At 29.7% G+C, this 22,493-nt stretch overlaps 5 protein-coding genes across 5 annotated transcripts; all 5 read left to right on the plus strand.

Annotated features, from left to right (window-relative positions):
* The first annotated feature begins 6,793 nt into the window (after positions 1–6,793).
* Positions 6,794–7,429, plus strand: LOC131613296 (uncharacterized). The gene has a single exon (XM_058884979.1). The coding sequence runs from the start codon at positions 6,794–6,796 to the stop codon at positions 7,427–7,429; it is 636 nt and encodes a 211-aa protein (XP_058740962.1).
* Positions 7,430–9,471: 2,042 nt separating this feature from the next.
* On the plus strand, positions 9,472–10,107 carry LOC131613298 (uncharacterized). Its single transcript, XM_058884980.1, has one exon. It carries the CDS (start codon positions 9,472–9,474, stop codon positions 10,105–10,107), a length of 636 nt encoding a protein of 211 aa, XP_058740963.1.
* A 2,029-nt stretch (positions 10,108–12,136) lies between these two features.
* Positions 12,137–12,775, plus strand: LOC131613299 (uncharacterized). Its single transcript, XM_058884981.1, has one exon. It carries the CDS (start codon positions 12,137–12,139, stop codon positions 12,773–12,775), a length of 639 nt encoding a protein of 212 aa, XP_058740964.1.
* Positions 12,776–14,763: 1,988 nt separating this feature from the next.
* LOC131613300 (uncharacterized) lies at positions 14,764–15,399 on the plus strand. The gene has a single exon (XM_058884982.1). It carries the CDS (start codon positions 14,764–14,766, stop codon positions 15,397–15,399), a length of 636 nt encoding a protein of 211 aa, XP_058740965.1.
* A 2,029-nt stretch (positions 15,400–17,428) lies between these two features.
* LOC131613301 (uncharacterized) lies at positions 17,429–18,064 on the plus strand. The gene has a single exon (XM_058884983.1). The coding sequence runs from the start codon at positions 17,429–17,431 to the stop codon at positions 18,062–18,064; it is 636 nt and encodes a 211-aa protein (XP_058740966.1).
* Positions 18,065–22,493: the final 4,429 nt, after the last annotated feature.

The following is a 22,493-nucleotide window of genomic DNA, read 5'->3' on the forward strand; positions in this document are numbered from 1 at the left end:
ATCATCACCCACCAGCCCCAACCCCTTCCGCATTTTGATCTTCGTCTGCTTGAATTAGTACACACATTGAAGAGGATTAAATAATGAAAATTTATATTCTATGTTTGATTTGTGTAAGAATTGCATATCAATAAAATCATGTTTATTAATTTACTCGTCTTTTGCTCTACTGCTCTTTATCCTTTTAGTTTTGAATCACATAAATGATTATTTTGTAATTTCAAATTTCTATGGTGAGTATTTCTATTTTTATAAAGAAAGTAAAATACATCAATGTTTTTTCTTAAAGATGGTGATCTACAATAGAAATGAAATAACTCATTCCTATTTAGAGAAGATAATTTACATTGTTATAAGCTTTTGTAATTTCTCTACGGGAGAAACAAAGTTTGGCATTGATTTTATCGGCAAGCTATGAATTTCCACTTTAATCTTATTATACTTAGAAAAATATTGTCAGATCTTTTTCTGTGTCGCATGAATTTGGTACAAATATCTCAAAAAATGAATATTTTTTTTTAAAGTTATTCTCACTACAAATAATAATATGGGATACATTTCCTATTCTCGGAGAAGCTTAAAAGCCTATTTTGTTCTCAACGTCTACTCTTTATAATATAAAGAAGAAGAAAATAATTGACTACATATCTATTACTATTACTTTGGGCAAACCTTGAACTTGTAACTTTTATTATTAAAATTTTCTTAAGTAATATTTTATTCTTTTTTATAATGGAGTAATATTTATTTTTCAAAAGATACAAGCCAATCCCTTTTTAAAACTAATATAACTCTAATTTTTAACCTAAAGTATCTGTTAATTATTAATGTTTTTTTATTTGTAAAAATAAATTATTTTAGGATCACTATATAACTAGTTTTTTTATTATCGGCAATAACTGGTGCCTTCGTCTCCGATGCCGCAACCTACGCCGGCGTCGTCTGTGGCGGCGGCGGACCACCCCGAGCTGATCGATGTAATCACAGAGATACCGGAAGCAATCACACAACTAGAGAAAGAGGTACCTCTGCCAGAGGTAGTGGAAACCCTAATTTCGGAAGAGGAACGAAAATTGAAGGAGGTGAAGACGACGCAGTTAGAGCGAAAACTGTGGGTCGATGTGCTGACTGAGAATCGTAACCCTGCAAAAGGTCTGTCTATTCAATTTCTGGCTCCAACGCTTGTTGATGGGGAAATTGAAATTGAGATTGAAGAGGAAGATGTCCAATCGGAGATGAAATTCTGGGAGAACGCTCTTGTTCTATATGCGTTGGGGGAGAATTTCAGTATGCATATGATCAAGAATTTCATGGTGAAAACGTGGAACTTCATCAAGGTCCCTGATTTTTATTACAATGATGATGGCTACTTTTTACTCAGATTCCATTCTCATGAGGATATGGAGACTGTGCTAATGAAAGGCCCTTACACGTTACGAAACGTTCCTCTACTGATCCAAGAATGGCGTCCAGATTTCAATTTGAAGAGAGATATGCTGAGAACATTGCCTATATGGATCAAACTTCCACAACTGCCATTGTATCTCTGGGGGGCAAAGAGCTTGAGAAAGATAGGTAGTGCATTGGGAGTTCCTCTTGTCACTGATGAATGCACTACTAGTAAACATAGAGTCTCCTATGCTAGAATTCTGGTGGAAGTTGATGTCACTAAAGAAATGGTTAAAGAAATTGTAATCAAGGATAATGAGGGCAGGAAATTCACACAATTTGTGGAGTATGAGTGGAGGCCCTTGTTCTGTGATAAATGCAAGAAAGTGGGACATCAATGCAAGGAACAAATGAAGAAGGTTGAAAGAAAATGGCAACCTAAACCAAAGGAGAAGAAGGCTGAAGCTCAGGAGAGTATACCTCCCCTAGCCAAAGAGGATTTTCCTTCAGTTGAGGTAACCTCCACACCTAAGCAAACTGAGGAGACTAAAGTTGATGAAGGAGATATTTGGACCATGGTGACTTCCAATCGTGACAGGGGTAAGAAAATAATTTTTGCTGACTCTCCTAGCTTAGTAAACTGTCTTAATGGATTTGAAGCTCTAGGTATTTCGAAAGATGCACTAGAGTCTTTGGAGGGTGATCCATGTTAGCTTCATGGAATGTAAGGGGGTTTAATAATTCAGGTAAACTGCGAGAGATTGGCTCCCGTCTCCATAAAATTCAACCTGATATTATGATCTATATAGAAACTCGTGTAAAAGAGAATAAAGCTAAGGCTATTAGAGAGCAGCTTAAGCTTCATGATAGTTATATTGACAATTACAATAAGCATGCCAATGGGAGGTTGTGGATCTCTTGGAATGCAACAAAGAATGATATTAAGATGATTAGTAGTACTGATCAAGCTATTCACTGTAGAGTCTATGATAATAAAGGTGTTTTCATGCATTATCTTACTGCTGTTTATGCTCAAAATTTGCTGGCTCAGAGGAAACATCTTTGGAAAACCATTGAGAAGATTCATCCTACCATACAGGGTCCTTGGTGTATTCTTGGAGATTTCAACAACGTTATGACTCCTCATGATAGGATGGGAGGGAGGATTGTTACTGAGGCTGAGTATAAAGATCTTCATGATATGATGCTTCATACTGGTCTTAGTGAGGTGAGTAGTAGTGGTGATCATTTTACTTGGAGTAACAAGCAAGCCAATGGGACAATCTACTCCAGAATTGACAGAATGTTGGGAAATACTGAATGGTTCCATTATAGTGATGGTAAAATCTTGAAGTGTCTGCCCCCCAATGTGTCGGATCATGCATTGTTGTGTTTTGAGTTGAAGATGTGTAGGCAGAGCAAGGTGAGAAGGTTTAAGTTCTATAACTGCATAACTGAATTACCTGGATTTCAGGATGTAGTTAAACAGTGTTGGAACCAACCCATCTCTGGAAATGCAATGTTTGTGCTATGGAATAAATTACAAAGATTGAAGCCTGTTCTGTCTCAATTCAGTAAAAATGTGACCAACCTGAGCACTCAGTTGAGGGATGCCAGGAATGACCTTAAGAGGGCTCAAGTGGATCTCAGTCAGCATAAAATGGATGTTGTATGCATTAACAAAGTCAAGGAGCTTACTGATAAAGTTGTTCATCTGAATAACTTGGAGGATAGTATGTTAAAGCAAAGATCCAAAGTGGACTGGATGGCTAAAGGAGATAGTAGCACTGCCTATTTCTATGCTACTATTAAGGCTAAGCATCAACAAAGTAGTATGGATGTTCTGCATAAGGAGGATGGGACTGTCCTTACTGAGCAGAGTGACATTCATAATGAAGTTATCAGATTCTATAGAGGTCTTATGGGTAGCAAAGCAAAGAATTTGAAGGGTGTGGACATAGAAGCCCTGAGGAAAGCAAGTAAGTTAGTAATTACCAAAGAGATCAACTGGTGGCCCCTGTTACTGAGCATGAAATTGAGGAAGCACTGAAGGGCATTGGTGACTTGAAGGCCCCAGGCATTGATGGATATGGGGCAAGATTCTTTAAGGAGTGCTGGTGCATTGTCAAAAAGGATGTCATAGAGGCTGTCCAGGAATACTTTACTCAAGGTAAACTGTTTAGAGCTTTTAATAGTACCATTGTTACCCTGATTCCTAAACATGCTAGAGCTAATACTGTTAGAGATTTCAGGCCTATAGCTGGGTGCACCACCTTTTACAAGATAATTTCTAAAATTCTGACTAACACATTGGGTAAGGTGTTGAGAGATATTATCCATACTAGCCAAGCAGCTTTTGTTCCAGGGCAACAGATTCATCATCATATTCTTTTGGCTACTGAATTATTGAAAGGATATGGTAGGAAAAATGGAGCTCCTAACTGTATGATGCAGCTTGACCTTCAGAAGGCCTATGATATGGTGGATTGGCATTCTCTTGAGAGTATTCTCCATGAAATAGGTATGCCTAAAAGATTCATAGACTGGATAATGTTAAGCACTACTACTGTCACATATAGATTTAAGATAAATGGAGAGTATTCTGAAATCCTGGCAGCTAAAAGGGGGCTTAGGCAAGGAGATCCTATCTCCCCTTTATTGTTTGTCATCATTATGGAATATCTGCAAAGAATTATGGTGAAGATGACTGCTAACAATGCCTTCAAGTTCCATAGTAGGTGTGCTAGTCTTGGTATTACTCATCTTGCTTTTTCTGATGATGTTCTTTTGTTTAGTAGAGGAGACATTACTTCTATTCAGCTCATGATGGATGCCTTCCAACAATTTTCTGATTCAACTGGCCTCAGTGTGAATCCTCAGAAGTGCAAAGTTTTTTGCAGTGGTATGGAGGAAGAGAGTATAGAGAAAGTCCATGAGATCACTGATTTTGGGAGGGGTACTCTGCCAGTTAGATATCTGGGAGTACCTTTAGCAAGCAAAAAATTGGGCATGGTTCACTATCTCCCATTGATTGAAAAAATCCTGAACAGAATTAGACATTGGTCTTCAAAATTACTGAGTATAGCTGGTAGAGTCCTGTTGGTGAAGAGTATTTTCCTGGCAATTACACAGTACTGGATGATGTGCTTCCCTATTCCCAAATCTGTTATTCATAAAAAAGAAGCTATTTGTAGAGCGTTTGTGTGGACTGGGACTGAAAAGAGTAAGAAGAGCCCGATTGCTTGGAAACGGGTGTGTAACCCAATCAAGAATGGTGGGTTGAACCTCACTGACATGGAGGTTTGGAATAGAGTTACTATGCTTAGATGCTTGTGGAATATCAGTTTGAAGATGGATTCTCTTTGGGTTAAGTGGGTGCATACGGTTTATTTGAAAAATGAATCTGTGTGGACTGCCAAAATACCTAGTACTGCTACTTGGATATTCAAGGAAATCATGGCAAGAAGGGAAGACATGAATCAGATTGGTAATATATGGAATACTATGAAGAGTAGAGGAAAATTTACTATGAAGCTCATCTATGATAAGCTGTCCAAGGATGCTGACACAGTGGATTGGAGCCATATTATTCAACATAATGTTGCGCATCCTAGAGCAGTGATCTGTCTCTGGCTTGTGTATCATAGTAGGCTGGCAACAAAGAGTAGGCTCAAACGGCTAGGACTGCTACAGGAGGATCTGTGCAGTTTGTGTAATGAGCACGTGGAGGACATTGACCACCTGTTGGTTAAATGCAGCGTTACAAAGCATGTCTGGAAGGAGGTTTTAGACTGGATTGAAGTGAAGCATCAGCCGGGTCAGTGGCAAGAGGAGAAAAAGTGGATTGTTCAAAATACTAAAGGGAAAGGATTCCATCCTCACATGCTGAAAATCGCTATCGCCGAGACTGTGTATGGCATATGGATGTATCGCAACAAGAGTGTATTTGATTCAGTTGCTAATGAAGATGCAAATAGAATTGTTCCCAAGATCATAGATTCAATTGTTTATAGAGGTTGGTTAAAAGCCAAATATAGGAAAAGAATTGGTTTGCTTATGATGTAAGGCATAGTAGATGTCTGTGTAGTTCTTGTACATAATTCTTTGATATATATATATATATATATATATATATATATATATATATATATATATATATATATATATATATATATATATATATATATATATATATATATATATTCTTTTTTCTCAAAAAAAAAAAAAATAACTTCAATTTTTTTAAAAGCATTTTAAGTGCGTCGAACATTCTCCAACCAAAAATAATTTTGAAAATAAACTATAATATTTAAAGTCTATATTTCAACCTAAAATTAAATATATTGGGACGGGTGAGGTAGCTCAACTATTAAGTGCTAGTTGAGTTAAATGAGTGTAAATTATTGATCCAAAGTTCAATCTCTAACTGTAAATTTATTCATATTTGTATATTAATGCAAACAAGTTGTTGATATTTATAAATCAACAATTTTTTAAAAATTAAATTGTATTAAGATGTTATATATTATTGATATACATTTCTTCAAATTTATTATTACTATGACTCAATACTAAATATGTTTTGAATAAGGGTAAAGTACATCAAAAATAGTATTTATTTTTTTAAAAAATGTGTTATAAAAAACAAAACAAAAATTATATATATATTAAAATTATTAATAATATAATAATTAAAGTTTTTAAAAATTCAAATAAAGTTTCTCTTTTTTTTTTTCTTTATAATATTATAATATATATCTATTTTAAAGTATTATGGATATATAAATGGTTTATAGGAATAAATGACAAAAAATGTATTACTACCTCCGGTCCCAATTATAAGAGAAGATTCATTTTTTAGATACATTGAATAAATAATGTATCTGGACAATATATTGTCCAGATACATTATTTATTCAATGTATCTAAAAAGGGAATATTTTCTAATAAATAGGACCAGAGGGAGTATTATTTATTAATACTCAATATGATTTAAAAAAATTGTGTCTTTGGTCAGAATTATTAGAGAAACGTGACAATGTTATATAGAGAAAATAAATGGATTATTCAATGCTTCTAAAACAAAAACTATTTATTATTTATAGGTCAAAAGGGAGTATTCCTTAAAATATTCAAAGAATAAATATAATTTTCGTAAAAATCGTCTTCATATTATAATGTGTATTTATTAATATCTTTCTTGAAACACTTTTAATAATTAAAAATAAAGTTTTCAACTAACCTATTTTAAAATTTCTAGACGTTAAGTTTTTTTGACCAGGTACATAGTGTATTTTGACACATATTCTTGACATAAGCTCCTATAAATAACATCTTTCAGGAGCTTACAACATATCAATCTTGCTTCACCATCACTTTTGGTTATTGTATCTTGCATAGAGACATGGCCAAAATTTTAATCTTAGTAGTAGTCTTACTTCAAGTGAGCTCTTTCATGGGCTTTGCTAAAGGGGTTTATACTCACAAAAAACACGCAAAACATCACCCATCAGCTCCAACTCCATCCCGTGTTCATTCACAATCTTCTTACTCTTTTGATTCTCTTGATTTGGATCATCATCACAAAAAACATCCTAGACATCACCCATCATCCCCATCCCCTTCTCCTAGTCAATCAACCTATACCTCCTCTATTGATTCTATAGATTTAGATCGTCATCACAAGAGACATCATCGTCATCATCCATCAACCCCAAGCCCTTCTCCTGTTCAGTCACCATCTTCCGTCCATATTGATTCCGTTGATCTAGACCATCATGGCAAGAAACATCATCATCATCATCCATCAGCCCCTATCCATTCCCCTATTCAATCACCATCTTCTTTAATTAATGATTCCTTTGATGTGGATCATCACCACAAGAAACATCATCGCCACCACCCATCAGCCCCAACCCCTTCCCCAGCTCGATCACAATCTTCCTCCTCTATTGATTCTCTTGATTTGGATCGTCATCACAAAAAACCCAAGAAGCATCACCATCATCACCCACCAGCCCCAACCCCTTCCGCATTTTGATCTTCGTCTGCTTGAATTAGTACACACATTGAAGAGGATTAAATAATGAAAATTTATATTCTATGTTTGATTTGTGTAAGAATTGCATATCAATAAAATCATGTTTATTTATTTACTCGTCTTTTGCTCTACTGCTCTTTATCCTTTTAGTTTTGAATCACATAAATGATTATTTTGTAATTTCAAATTTCTATGGTGAGTATTTCTATTTTTATAAAGAAAGTAAAATACATCAATGTTTTTTCTTAAAGATGGTGATCTACAATAGAAATGAAATAACTCATTCCTATTTAGAGAAGATAATTTACATTGTTATAAGCTTTTTTAATATCTCTACGGGAGAAACAAAGTTTGGCATTGATTTTATCGGCAAGCTATGAATTTCCACTTTAATCTTATTATACTTAGAAAAATATTGTCAGATCTTTTTCTGTGTCGCATGAATTTGGTACAAATATCTCAAAAAATGAATATTTTTTTTAAATTTATTCTCACTACAAATAATAATATGGGATACATTTCCTATTCTTGGAGAAGCTTAAAAGCCTATTTTATTCTCAACGTCTATTCTTTATAATATAAAGAAGAAAAAAATAATTGACTACATATCTATTACTATTACTTTGGGCCAACCTTGAACTTGTAACTTTTATTATTAAAATTTTCTTATGTAATATTTTATTCTTTTTTATAATGGAGTAATATTTATTTTTCAAAAGATCCAAGCCAATCCCTTTTTAAAACTAATATAACTCTAATTTTTAACCTAAAGTATCTGTTAATTATTAATGTTTTTTTATTTGTAAAAATAAATTATTTTAGGATCACTATATAACTAGTTTTTTTTATTATCGGCAATAACTTCAATTTTTTTAAAAGCATTTTAAGTGCGTCGAACATTCTCCAACCAAAAATATTTTTGAAAATAAATTATAATATTTAAAGTCTATATTTCCACCTAAAATTAAATATATTGGGACGGGTGAGGTAGCTCAACTATTAAGTGCTAGTTGAGTTAAATGAGTGTAAATTGTTGATCCAAAGTTCAATCTCTAACTGTAAATTTATTCATATTTGTATATTAATGCAAACAAGTTGTTGATATTTATAAATCAACAATTTTTTAAAAATTAAATTGTATTAAGATGTTATATATTATTGATATACATTTCTTCAAATTTATTATTACTATGACTCAATACTAAATATGTTTTGAATAAGGGTAAAGTACAACAAAAATAGTATTTATTTTTTTAAAAAATGTGTTATAAAAAACAAAACAAAAATTATATATATATATATATTAAAATTATTAATAATATAATAATTAAAGTTTTTAAAAATTCAAATAAAGTTTCTCTTTTTTTTTTCTTTATAATATTATAATATATATCTCTATTTTAAAGTATTATGAATATATAAATGGTTTATAGGAATAAATGACAAAAAAATGTATTACTACCTCCGGTCTCAATTATAAGAGAAGATTCAATTTTTAGATACATTGAATAAATAATGTATCTGGACAATATATTGTCCAAATACATTATTTATTCAATGTATCTAAAAAGGGAATATTTTCTAATAAATAGGACCAGAGGGAGTATTATTTATTAATACTCAATATGATTAAAAAAAATTGTGTCTTTGGTCAGAATTATTAGAGAAACGTGACAATGTTATATAGAGAAAATAAATGGATTATTCAATGCTTCTAAAACAAAAACTATTTATTATTTATAGGTCAAAAGGGAGTATTTCTTAAAATATTCAAAGAATAAATATAACTTTTCGTAAAAATCGTCATCATATTATAATGAGTATTTATTAATATCTTTCTTGAACACTTTTAATAATTAAAAATAAAGTTTTCAACTAACCTATTTTAAAATTTCTAGACGTTAAGTTTTTTTGACCAGGTACATAGTGTATTTCAACACATATTCTTGACATAAGCTCCTATAAATAACATCTTTCAGGAGATCACAACATATCAATATTGCTTCACCATCACTTTTGGTTATTGTATCTTGCATAGAGACATGGCCAAAATTTTAATCTTAGTAGTAGTCTTACTTCAAGTGAGCTCTTTCATGGGCTTTGCTAAAGGGGTTTATACTCACAAAAAACACGCAAAACATCACCCATCAGTTCCAACTCCATCCCCTGTTCATTCACAATCTTCTTACTCTTTTGATTCTCTTGATTTGGATCATCATCACAAAAAACATCCTAGACATCACCCATCATCCCCATCCCCTTCTCCTAGTCAATCAACCTATACCTCCTCTATTGATTCTATAGATTTAGATCGTCATCACAAGAGACATCATCATCATTATCCATCAACCCCAAGCCCTTCTCCTGTTCAGTCCCCATCTTCCGTCCATATTGATTCCGTTGATCTAGACCATCATGGCAAGAAACATCATCATCATCATGCATCAGCCCCTATCCATTCCCCTATTCAATCACCATCTTCTTTAATTAATGATTCCTTTGATGTGGATCATCACCACAAGAAACATCATCGACACCACCCATTAGCCCCAACCCCTTCCCCGGCTCGATCACAATCTTCCTCCTCTATTGATTCTCTTGATTTGGATCATCATCACAAAAAACCCAAGAAGCATCACCAACATCACCCACCAGCCCCAACCCCTTCCGCATTTTGATCTTCGTCTGCTTGAATTAGTACACACATTGAAGAGGATTAAATAATGAAAATTTCTATTCTATGTTTGATTTGTGTAAGAATTGCATATCAATAAAATCATGTTTATTAATTTACTCGTCTTTTCTCTACTGCTCTTTATCCTTTTAGTTTTGAATCACATAAATGATTATTTTGTAATTTCAAATTTCTATGGTGAGTATTTCTATTTTTATAAAGAAAGTAAAATACATCAATGTTTTTTCTTGAAGATGGTGATCTACAATAGAAATGAAATAACTCATTCCTATTTAGAGAAGATAATTTACATTGTTATAAGCTTTTGTAATTTCTCTACGGGAGAAACAAAGTTTGGCATTGATTTTATCGGCAAGCTATGAAATTCCACTTTAATCTTATTATACTTAGAAAAATATTGTCAGATCTTTTTCTGTGTCGCATGAATTTGGTACAAATATCTCAAAATATGAATATTTTTTTTATATTTATTATCACTACAAATAATAATATGGGATACATTTTCTATTCTCGGAGAAGCTTAAAAGCCTATTTTATTCTCAACGTCTATTCTTTATAATATAAAGAAGAAAAAAAGAATTGACTACATATCTATTACTATTACTTTGGGCCAACCTTGAACTTGTAACTTTTATTATTAAAATTTTCTTAAGTAATATTTTATTCTTTTTTATAATGGAGTAATATTTATTTTTCAAAAGATACAAGCCAATCCCTTTTTAAAACTAATATAACTCTAATTTTTAACCTAAAGTATCTGTTAATTATTAATGTTTTTTTATTTGTAAAAATAAATTATTTTAGGATCACTATATAACTAGTTTTTTTATTATCGGCAATCACTTCAATTTTTTACTAGCATTTTAAGTGCGTCGAACATTCTCCAACCAAAAATATTTTTGAAAATAAATTATAATATTTAAAGTCTATATTTCCACCTAAAATTAAATATATTGGGACGGGTGAGGTAGCTCAACTATTAAGTGCTAGTTGAGTTAAATGAGTGTAAATTGTTGATCCAAAGTTCAATCTCTAACTGTAAATTTATTCATATTTGTATATTAATGTAAATAAGTTGTTGATATTTATAAATCAACAATTTTTTTAAAATTAAATTGTATTAAGATGTTATATATTATTGATATAAATTTCTTTAAATTTATTATTACTTTGACTCAATACTAAATATGTTTTGAATAAGGATAAAGTACATCAAAAATAGTATTTATTTTTTAAAAAAATGTGTTATAAAAAACAAAACAAAAATTATATATATTAAAATTATTAATAATATAATAATTAAAGTTTTTAAAAATTCAAATAAAGTTTCTCTTTTTTTTTTTCTTTATAATATAATAATATATATCTATTTTAAAGTATTATGAATATATAAATGGTTTATAGGAATAAATGACAAAAAATGTATTACTACCTCTGGTCCTAATTATAAGAGAAGATTCATTTTTTAGATAAATTGAATAAATAATGTATCTGGACAATATATTGTCCAGATACATTATTTATTCAATGTATCTAAAAATGGAATATTTTCTAATAAATAGGACCAGAGGGAGTATTATTTATTAATACTCAATATGATTAAAAAAAATTGTGTCTTTGGTCAGAATTATTAGAGAAACGTGACAATGTTATATAGAGAAAATAAATAGATTATTCAATGCTTCTAAAACAAAAACTATTTATTATTTATAGGTCAGAAGGGAGTATTTCTTAAAATATTCAAAGAATAAATATAACTTTTCGTAAAAATCATCATCATATTATAATGTGTATTTATTAATATCTTTCTTGAACACTTTTAATAATTAAAAATAAAGTTTTCAACTAACCTATTTTAAAATTTCTAGACGTTAAGTTTTTTTGACCAGGTACATAGTGTATTTTAACACATATTCTTGACATAAGCTCCTATAAATAACATCTTTCAGGAGCTCACAACATATCAATATTGCTTCACCATCACTTTTGGTTATTGTATCTTGCATAGAGACATGGCCAAAATTTTAATCTTAGTAGTAGTCTTACTTCAAGTGAGCTCTTTCATGGGCTTTGCTAAAGGGGTTTATACTCGAAAAAAACACGCAAAACATCTCCCATCAGCTCCAACTCCATCCCCTGTTCATTCACAATCTTCTTACTCTTTTGATTCTCTTGATTTGGATCATCATCACAAAAAACATCCTAGACATCACCCATCATCCCCATCCCCTTCTCCTAGTCAATCAACCTATACCTCCTCTATTGATTCTATAGATTTAGATCGTCATCACAAGAGACATCATCATCATCATCATCCATCAACCCCAAGCCCTTCTCCTGTTCAGTCACCATCTTCCGTCCATATTGATTCCGTTGATCTAGACCATCATGGCAAGAAACATCATCATCATCATGCATCAGCCCCTATCCATTCCCCTATTCAATCACCATCTTCTTTAATTAATGATTCCTTTGATGTGGATCATCACCACAAGAAACATCATCGACACCACCCATCAGCCCCAACCCCTTCCCCAGCTCGATCACAATCTTCCTCCTCTATTGATTCTCTTGATTTGGATCGTCATCACAAAAAACCCAAGAAGCATCACCAACATCACCCACCAGCCCCAACCCCTTCCGCATTTTGATCTTCGTCTGCTTGAATTAGTACACACATTGAAGAGGATTAAATAATGAAAATTTCTATTCTATGTTTGATTTGTGTAAGAATTGCATATCAATAAAATCATGTTTATTAATTTACTCGTCTTTTGCTCTACTGCTCTTTATCCTTTTAGTTTTGAATCACATAAATGATTATTTTGTAATTTCAAATTTCTATGGTGAGTATTTCTATTTTTATAAAGAAAGTAAAATACATCAATGTTTTTTCTTGAAGATGGTGATCTACAATAGAAATGAAATAACTCATTCCTATTTAGAGAAGATAATTTACATTGTTATAAGCTTTTGTAATTTCTCTACGGGAGAAACAAAGTTTGGCATTGATTTTATCGGCAAGCTATGAAATTCCACTTTAATCTTATTATACTTAGAAAAATATTGTCAGATCTTTTTCTGTGTCGCATGAATTTGGTACAAATATCTCAAAATATGAATATTTTTTTTATATTTATTATCACTACAAATAATAATATGGGATACATTTTCTATTCTCGGAGAAGCTTAAAAGCCTATTTTATTCTCAACGTCTATTCTTTATAATATAAAGAAGAAAAAAAGAATTGACTACATATCTATTACTATTACTTTGGGCCAACCTTGAACTTGTAACTTTTATTATTAAAATTTTCTTAAGTAATATTTTATTCTTTTTTATAATGGAGTAATATTTATTTTTCAAAAGATACAAGCCAATCCCTTTTTAAAACTAATATAACTCTAATTTTTAACCTAAAGTATCTGTTAATTATTAATGTTTTTTTATTTGTAAAAATAAATTATTTTAGGATCACTATATAACTAGTTTTTTTATTATCGGCAATCACTTCAATTTTTTACTAGCATTTTAAGTGCGTCGAACATTCTCCAACCAAAAATATTTTTGAAAATAAATTATAATATTTAAAGTCTATATTTCCACCTAAAATTAAATATATTGGGACGGGTGAGGTAGCTCAACTATTAAGTGCTAGTTGAGTTAAATGAGTGTAAATTGTTGATCCAAAGTTCAATCTCTAACTGTAAATTTATTCATATTTGTATATTAATGTAAATAAGTTGTTGATATTTATAAATCAACAATTTTTTTAAAATTAAATTGTATTAAGATGTTATATATTATTGATATAAATTTCTTTAAATTTATTATTACTTTGACTCAATACTAAATATGTTTTGAATAAGGATAAAGTACATCAAAAATAGTATTTATTTTTTAAAAAAATGTGTTATAAAAAACAAAACAAAAATTATATATATTAAAATTATTAATAATATAATAATTAAAGTTTTTAAAAATAATATATATCTATTTTAAAGTATTATGAATATATAAATGGTTTACAGGAATAAATGACAAAAAATGTATTACTACCTCCGGTCCTAATTATAAGAGAAGATTCATTTTTTAGATACATTGAATAAATAATGTATCTGGACAATATATTGTCCAGATACATTATTTATTCAATGTATCTAAAAATGGAATATTTTCTAATAAATAGGACCAGAGGGAGTATTATTTATTAATACTCAATATGATTAAAAAAAATTGTGTCTTTGGTCAGAATTATTAGAGAAACGTGACAATGTTATATAGAGAAAATAAATAGATTATTCAATGCTTCTAAAACAAAAACTATTTATTATTTATAGGTCAAAAGGGAGTATTTCTTAAAATATTCAAAGAAAAATATAACTTTTCGTAAAAATCGTCATCATATTATAATGTGTATTTATTAATATCTTTCTTGAACACTTTTAATAATTAAAAATAAAGTTTTCAACTAACCTATTTTAAAATTTCTAGACGTTAAGTTTTTTTGACCAGGTACATAGTGTATTTTAACACATATTCTTGACATAAGCTCCTATAAATAACATCTTTCAGGAGCTCACAACATATCAATATTGCTTCACCATCACTTTTGGTTATTGTATCTTGCATAGAGAGATGGCCAAAATTTTAATCTTAGTAGTAGTCTTACTTCAAGTGAGCTCTTTCATGGGCTTTGCTAAAGGGGTTTATACTCACAAAAAACACGCAAAACATCACCCATCAGCTCCAACTCCATCCCCTGTTCATTCACAATCTTCTTACTCTTTTGATTCTCTTGATTTGGATCATCATCACAAAAAACATCCTAGACATCACCCATCATCCCCATCCCCTTCTCCTAGTCAATCAACCTATACCTCCTCTATTGATTCTATAGATTTAGATCGTCATCACAAGAGACATCATCGTCATCATCCATCAACCCCAAGCCCTTCTCCTGTTCAGTCCCCATCTTCCGTCCATATTGATTCCGTTAATCTAGACCATCATGGCAAGAAACATCATCATCATCATGCATCAGCCACTATCCATTCCCCTATTCAATCACCATCTTCTTTAATTAATGATTCCTTTAATGTGGATCATCACCACAAGAAACATCATCGACACCACCCATTAGCCCCAACCCCTTCCCCGGCTCGATCACAATCTTCCTCCTCTATTGATTCTCTTGATTTGGATCATCATCACAAAAAACCCAAGAAGCATCACCAACATCACCCACCAGCCCCAACCCCTTCCGCATTTTGATCTTCGTCTGCTTGAATTAGTACACACATTGAAGAGGATTAAATAATGAAAATTTCTATTCTATGTTTGATTTGTGTAAGAATTGCATATCAATAAAATCATGTTTATTAATTTACTCGTCTTTTGCTCTACTGCTCTTTATCCTTTTAGTTTTGAATCACATAAATGATTATTTTGTAATTTCAAATTTCTATGGTGAGTATTTCTATTTTTATAAAGAAAGTAAAATACATCAATGTTTTTTCTTGAAGATGGTGATCTACAATAGAAATGAAATAACTCATTCCTATTTAGAGAAGATAATTTACATTGTTATAAGCTTTTGTAATTTCTCTACGGGAGAAACAAAGTTTGGCATTGATTTTATCGGCAAGCTATGAAATTCCACTTTAATCTTATTATACTTAGAAAAATATTGTCAGATCTTTTTCTGTGTCGCATGAATTTGGTACAAATATCTCAAAATATGAATATTTTTTTTATATTTATTATCACTACAAATAATAATATGGGATACATTTTCTATTCTCGGAGAAGCTTAAAAGCCTATTTTATTCTCAACGTCTATTCTTTATAATATAAAGAAGAAAAAAAGAATTGACTACATATCTATTACTATTACTTTGGGCCAACCTTGAACTTGTAACTTTTATTATTAAAATTTTCTTAAGTAATATTTTATTCTTTTTTATAATGGAGTAATATTTATTTTTCAAAAGATACAAGCCAATCCCTTTTTAAAACTAATATAACTCTAATTTTTAACCTAAAGTATCTGTTAATTATTAATGTTTTTTTATTTGTAAAAATAAATTATTTTAGGATCACTATATAACTAGTTTTTTTATTATCGGCAATCACTTCAATTTTTTTACAAGCATTTTAAGTGCGTCGAACATTCTCCAACCAAAAATATTTTTGAAAATAAATTATAATATTTAAAGTCTATATTTCCACCTAAAATTAAATATATTGGGACGGGTGAGGTAGCTCAACTATTAAGTGCTAGTTGAGTTAAATGAGTGTAAATTGTTGATCCAAAGTTCAATCTCTAACTGTAAATTTATCCATATTTATATATTAATGTAAATAAGTTGTTGATATTTATAAATCAACAATTTTTTAAAAATTAAATTGTATTAAGATGTTATATATTATTGATATAAATTTCTTTAAATTTATTATTACTTTGACTCAATACTAAATATGTTTTGAATAAGGATAAAGTACATCAAAAATAGTATTTATTTTTTTAAAAAATGTGTTATAAAAAACAAAACAAAAATTATATATATTAAAATTATTAATAATATAATAATTAAAGTTTTTAAAAATTCATATAAAGTTTCTCTTTTTTTTTTCTTTATAATATAATAATATATATCTATTTTAAAGTATTATGAATATATAAATGGTTTACAGGAATAAATGACAAAAAATGTATTACTACCTCCGGTCCTAATTATAAGAGAAGATTCATTTTTTAGATACATTGAATAAATAATGTATCTGGACAATATATTGTCCAGATACATTATTTATTCAATGTATCTAAAAATGGAATATTTTCTAATAAATAGGACCAGAGGGAGTATTATTTATTAATACTCAATATGATTAAAAAAAATTGTGTCTTTGGTCAGAATTATTAGAGAAACGTGACAATGTTATATAGAGAAAATAAATAGATTATTCAATGCTTCTAAAACAAAAACTATTTATTATTTATAGGTCAAAAGGGAGTATTTCTTAAAATATTCAAAGAAAAATATAACTTTTCGTAAAAATCGTCATCATATTATAATGTGTATTTATTAATATCTTTCTTGAACACTTTTAATAATTAAAAATAAAGTTTTCAACTAACCTATTTTAAAATTTCTAGACGTTAAGTTTTTTTGACCAGGTACATAGTGTATTTTAACACATATTCTTGACATAAGCTCCTATAAATAACATCTTTCAGGAGCTCACAACATATCAATATTGCTTCACCATCACTTTTGGTTATTGTATCTTGCATAGAGAGATGGCCAAAATTTTAATCTTAGTAGTAGTCTTACTTCAAGTGAGCTCTTTCATGGGCTTTGCTAAAGGGGTTTATACTCACAAAAAACACGCAAAACATCACCCATCAGCTCCAACTCCATCCCCTGTTCATTCACAATCTTCTTACTCTTTTGATTCTCTTGATTTGGATCATCATCACAAAAAACATCCTAGACATCACCCATCATCCCCATCCCCTTCTCCTAGTCAATCAACCTATACCTCCTCTATTGATTCTATAGATTTAGATCGTCATCACAAGAGACATCATCGTCATCATCCATCAACCCCAAGCCCTTCTCCTGTTCAGTCCCCATCTTCCGTCCATATTGATTCCGTTAATCTAGACCATCATGGCAAGAAACATCATCATCATCATGCATCAGCCACTATCCATTCCCCTATTCAATCACCATCTTCTTTAATTAATGATTCCTTTAATGTGGATCATCACCACAAGAAACATCATCGACACCACCCATTAGCCCCAACCCCTTCCCCGGCTCGATCACAATCTTCCTCCTCTATTGATTCTCTTGATTTGGATCATCATCACAAAAAACCCAAGAAGCATCACCAACATCACCCACCAGCCCCAACCCCTTCCGCATTTTGATCTTCGTCTGCTTGAATTAGTACACACATTGAAGAGGATTAAATAATGAAAATTTCTATTCTATGTTTGATTTGTGTAAGAATTGCATATCAATAAAATCATGTTTATTAATTTACTCGTCTTTTGCTCTACTGCTCTTTATCCTTTTAGTTTTGAATCACATAAATGATTATTTTGTAATTTCAAATTTCTATGGTGAGTATTTCTATTTTTATAAAGAAAGTAAAATACATCAATGTTTTTTCTTGAAGATGGTGATCTACAATAGAAATGAAATAACTCATTCCTATTTAGAGAAGATAATTTACATTGTTATAAGCTTTTGTAATTTCTCTACGGGAGAAACAAAGTTTGGCATTGATTTTATCGGCAAGCTATGAAATTCCACTTTAATCTTATTATACTTAGAAAAATATTGTCAGATCTTTTTCTGTGTCGCATGAATTTGGTACAAATATCTCAAAATATGAATATTTTTTTTATATTTATTATCACTACAAATAATAATATGGGATACATTTTCTATTCTCGGAGAAGCTTAAAAGCCTATTTTATTCTCAACGTCTATTCTTTATAATATAAAGAAGAAAAAAAGAATTGACTACATATCTATTACTATTACTTTGGGCCAACCTTGAACTTGTAACTTTTATTATTAAAATTTTCTTAAGTAATATTTTATTCTTTTTTATAATGGAGTAATATTAATTTTTCAAAAGATACAAGCCAATCCCTTTTTAAAACTAATATAACTCTAATTTTTAACCTAAAGTATCTGTTAATTATTAATGTTTTTTTATTTGTAAAAATAAATTATTTTAGGATCACTATATAACTAGTTTTTTTATTATCGGCAATCACTTCAATTTTTTTACAAGCATTTTAAGTGCGTCGAACATTCTCCAACCAAAAATATTTTTGAAAATAAATTATAATATTTAAAGTCTATATTTCCACCTAAAATTAAATATATTGGGACGGGTGAGGTAGCTCAACTATTAAGTGCTAGTTGAGTTAAATGAGTGTAAATTGTTGATCCAAAGTTCAATCTCTAACTGTAAATTTATTCATATTTGTATATTAATGTAAATAAGTTGTTGATATTTATAAATCAACAATTTTTTAAAAATTAAATTGTATTAAGATGTTATATATTATTGATATACATTTCTTCAAATTTATTATTACTTTGACTCAATACTAAATATGTTTTGAATAAGGATAAAGTACATCAAAAATAGTATTTATTTTTTTTTAAAAATGTGTTATAAAAAACAAAACAAAAATTATATATATTAAAATTATTAATAATATAATAATTAAAGTTTTTAAAAATTCAAATAAAGTTTCTCTTTTTTTTTCTTTATAATATAATAATATATATCTATTTTAAAGTATTATGAATATATAAATGGTTTATAGGAATAAATGACAAAAAATGTATTACTACCTCCGGTCCTAATTATAAGAGAAGATTCATTTTTTAGATACATTGAATAAATAATGTATCTGGACAATATATTGTCCAGATACATTATTTATTCAATGTATCTAAAAATGGAATATTTTCTAATAAATAGGACCAGAGGGAGTATTATTTATTAATACTCAATATGATTAAAAAAAATTGTGTCTTTGGTCAGAATTATTAGAGAAACGTGACAATGTTATATAGAGAAAATAAATGGATTATTCAATGCTTCTAAAACAAAAACTATTTATTATTTATAGGTCAAAAGGGAGTATTTCTTAAAATATTCAAAGAATAAATATAACTTTTCTTAAAAATCGTCATCATATTATAATGTGTATTTATTAATATCTTTCTTGAAACACTTTTAATAATTAAAAATAAAGTTTTCATCTAACCTATTTTAAAATTTCTAGACGTTAAGTTTTTTTGACCAGGTACATAGTGTATTTTGACACATATTCTTGACATAAGCACCTATAAATAACATCTTTCAGGAGCTCACAACATATCAATATTGCTTCACCATCACTTTTGGTTATTGTATCTTGCATAGAGACATGGCCAAAATTTTAATCTTAGTAGTAGTCTGTCGACCTCGGTTTTTTACCATACCTCTCGCGGAGAGATACGCGAACTGACTCTTTTTTGTTTCTGCTTTTGTGTTTTTGAAAATCAGAGAGTCGCCACCGACTTTTATTTTATCCAATTAAGGAAAGGTTTATAAAAGAAACAGAATAAAGACCTTTAAGAAATTCTGGGTAAGGGGGTAGGTTATACAAAGGGAAGGTTTTAGCACCCTTTGTATCCATGGTTATCCATGGGCTCTTTAATTTGCTTAGCTCACTTGTTTTCAATTACTTTTCTATTGCCTTGAAATGCTCGTATGTGGTTTCAAATACCTTTGTAAATTGACTTTGTAATGATCCTTGTGCGGATGTATACAAAGTGTTTTTATCTTTCAAAAGATGTTTTTGAAAAAAGAACGTTAACTTCGTAATGATCCTTGTTTGGATATATACAAAGCATTGTCTTTTTGAAAGTTTTTTATTTTGAAAAAACAATGATATATGAGAAATTTGTTTGTTTTGATTTGAGCAAGCAAATTAGGAGGTCTACCCTAAGTTATAAGGTCTTTATCCTATTTCCTTTAGAAAACTATCCTTTCACCGGATGTAAACAAAAGTTCGGTTTTGCATTTGAATTTGATTTTTGATTTTGAAAAGAGTGAGAAGAGGGATTACCTTAAGAGGTGCAAGTGTGATTGTGTTTTGATTCAGTTATTTTATCTTTGAAGTTAGTGATCTAACGATTCAATTTTTATCTTTGGCATACACGCAGTTTTATATGTGCTGGAATTTAAAATGCGGAAATGTAAAATGCGGAAAGTAAATCTACGCTATTACATCGATTTTGCAGGAAATGTAAACTACGCTATTTACATGAATTTGACAACCTATACACTTGATCTATGAATTTAAATTTGCAAGAAAATAAAGAAATATTTTTGGTTTTTTTGATGGTTGATTTTAATTATAATTAATGCATGATTAATTTAATTAAAATGAGAAAAAGATGGAAATAAAATTTAAACCTAAAAATTAAGTTTAAAATATGTTCAAAATGCTTGTCAATTGATTTTAAAACAAAACTAATTTTTTTTGGAATTTTTGAAATTGTTTTGAAATTATTAAGTCAAATAATCATATAATTATACAAATAATTACACAAATAATTAAAACTTAAAGAGAAAATTATTCTAAATATGTACAAAATTAGCCCATAATATATAAACTATATTTAATAGAGAGAACAATTTTTTTTATGATTTTTTGATTGGTTGAAATAATTAAAGATGAATATATGCATATTATCTAATTAATTATACAAAATATTTAAATATTTGAAGAAAAGTAAAATATTTTTTGTCAAAAATTAAAATATTATTTTAGAAGCCTAAAAATATTTTAATTTTATTTTTTTAATTATTAAAACTATTTTTAATTAATTTTACAAAGAAATTAAAATAAAAATAGAAAATAAAATAAGGCTATGATCATGTGTGATTAATCTGAGAGTTTATGATATGGGGAGTGTGTTTTGGTGCGTTGGATGGAGAATTAGTGGAGATCTATGGCTCAGATTGATGGACACATGGTACACGTGGATAGAGATGCAACATGTGATCATGTTGAATTTGAGAGTCCAACGTGGGACCCACGAAAGCTAACTGGCGAATGAATGGGAGAGAAATTTCCATGCGTGCTGGTCAACTTTTCCACTCTACTATTCATCATCTTCTTCCTTGGTACCTGCGGATTTTCCTGCAAACTTACCTGCAGATTTTCTTTCAGATTTCCATGCTTTTAAAAACCTACAAAAACGGCCATGAACAAAAACAAGGGGCACCCAGGTCGACTTAAAATGACCTCCTGAACACGATGGTGTCATTAGTTTTGGCTAAAAACGCTTGTAACATGGTATTCGAATGTTCACATACTTGAAACTTCAAGAATGGTACATGTGTATTCTCACGTGGAAACTTGCATGTAAGTGTTCAAACCTTCCCTAAACCATCTTAGCAACTTGTTAGAAGTGTTAGTTGGCATTAAAACATGTTTGGTGTTGAGATTCGAAAATTAGAAAAAATGCATGAATATGTAACTTTCAAAGCATGAGTTTTATGGACATGTAGCCATGAGTAATGATCCCATCTTACTATATTAGATCCCAGGAGATGATTAGAGTGCTTAGTTTTGTATTGATAATGGCTAAAAACCAAGAAATGAAAATTACAAAGTTATGATATTTTTGTGAGAATTTTGTGAAGTTTATGGCTATGCTCTTGCTATTTTCGTGTCTCTCTTGATTGATGAAGTATGCTAGCCTTTATATAAGCCAAGAGGTGCTTAAAAACTAAGCTAGAAGCATTGATTGCTTTGTTGAAACTTTGATTTT

Source organism: Vicia villosa, linkage group LG6, assembly GCF_029867415.1.
Source record: "Vicia villosa cultivar HV-30 ecotype Madison, WI linkage group LG6, Vvil1.0, whole genome shotgun sequence".
Classification (NCBI taxonomy): Eukaryota; Viridiplantae; Streptophyta; class Magnoliopsida; order Fabales; family Fabaceae; genus Vicia; species Vicia villosa.

Excerpts from the sequence above, each read along its gene's own strand:
- LOC131613296 (XM_058884979.1), top strand. The coding sequence starts at position 6,794 with ATGGCCAAAATTTTAATCTTAGTAGTAGTCTTACTTCAAGTGAGCTCT.
- LOC131613301 (XM_058884983.1), top strand. The coding sequence starts at position 17,429 with ATGGCCAAAATTTTAATCTTAGTAGTAGTCTTACTTCAAGTGAGCTCT.
- LOC131613300 (XM_058884982.1), top strand. The coding sequence starts at position 14,764 with ATGGCCAAAATTTTAATCTTAGTAGTAGTCTTACTTCAAGTGAGCTCT.
- LOC131613299 (XM_058884981.1), top strand. The coding sequence starts at position 12,137 with ATGGCCAAAATTTTAATCTTAGTAGTAGTCTTACTTCAAGTGAGCTCT.
- LOC131613298 (XM_058884980.1), top strand. The coding sequence starts at position 9,472 with ATGGCCAAAATTTTAATCTTAGTAGTAGTCTTACTTCAAGTGAGCTCT.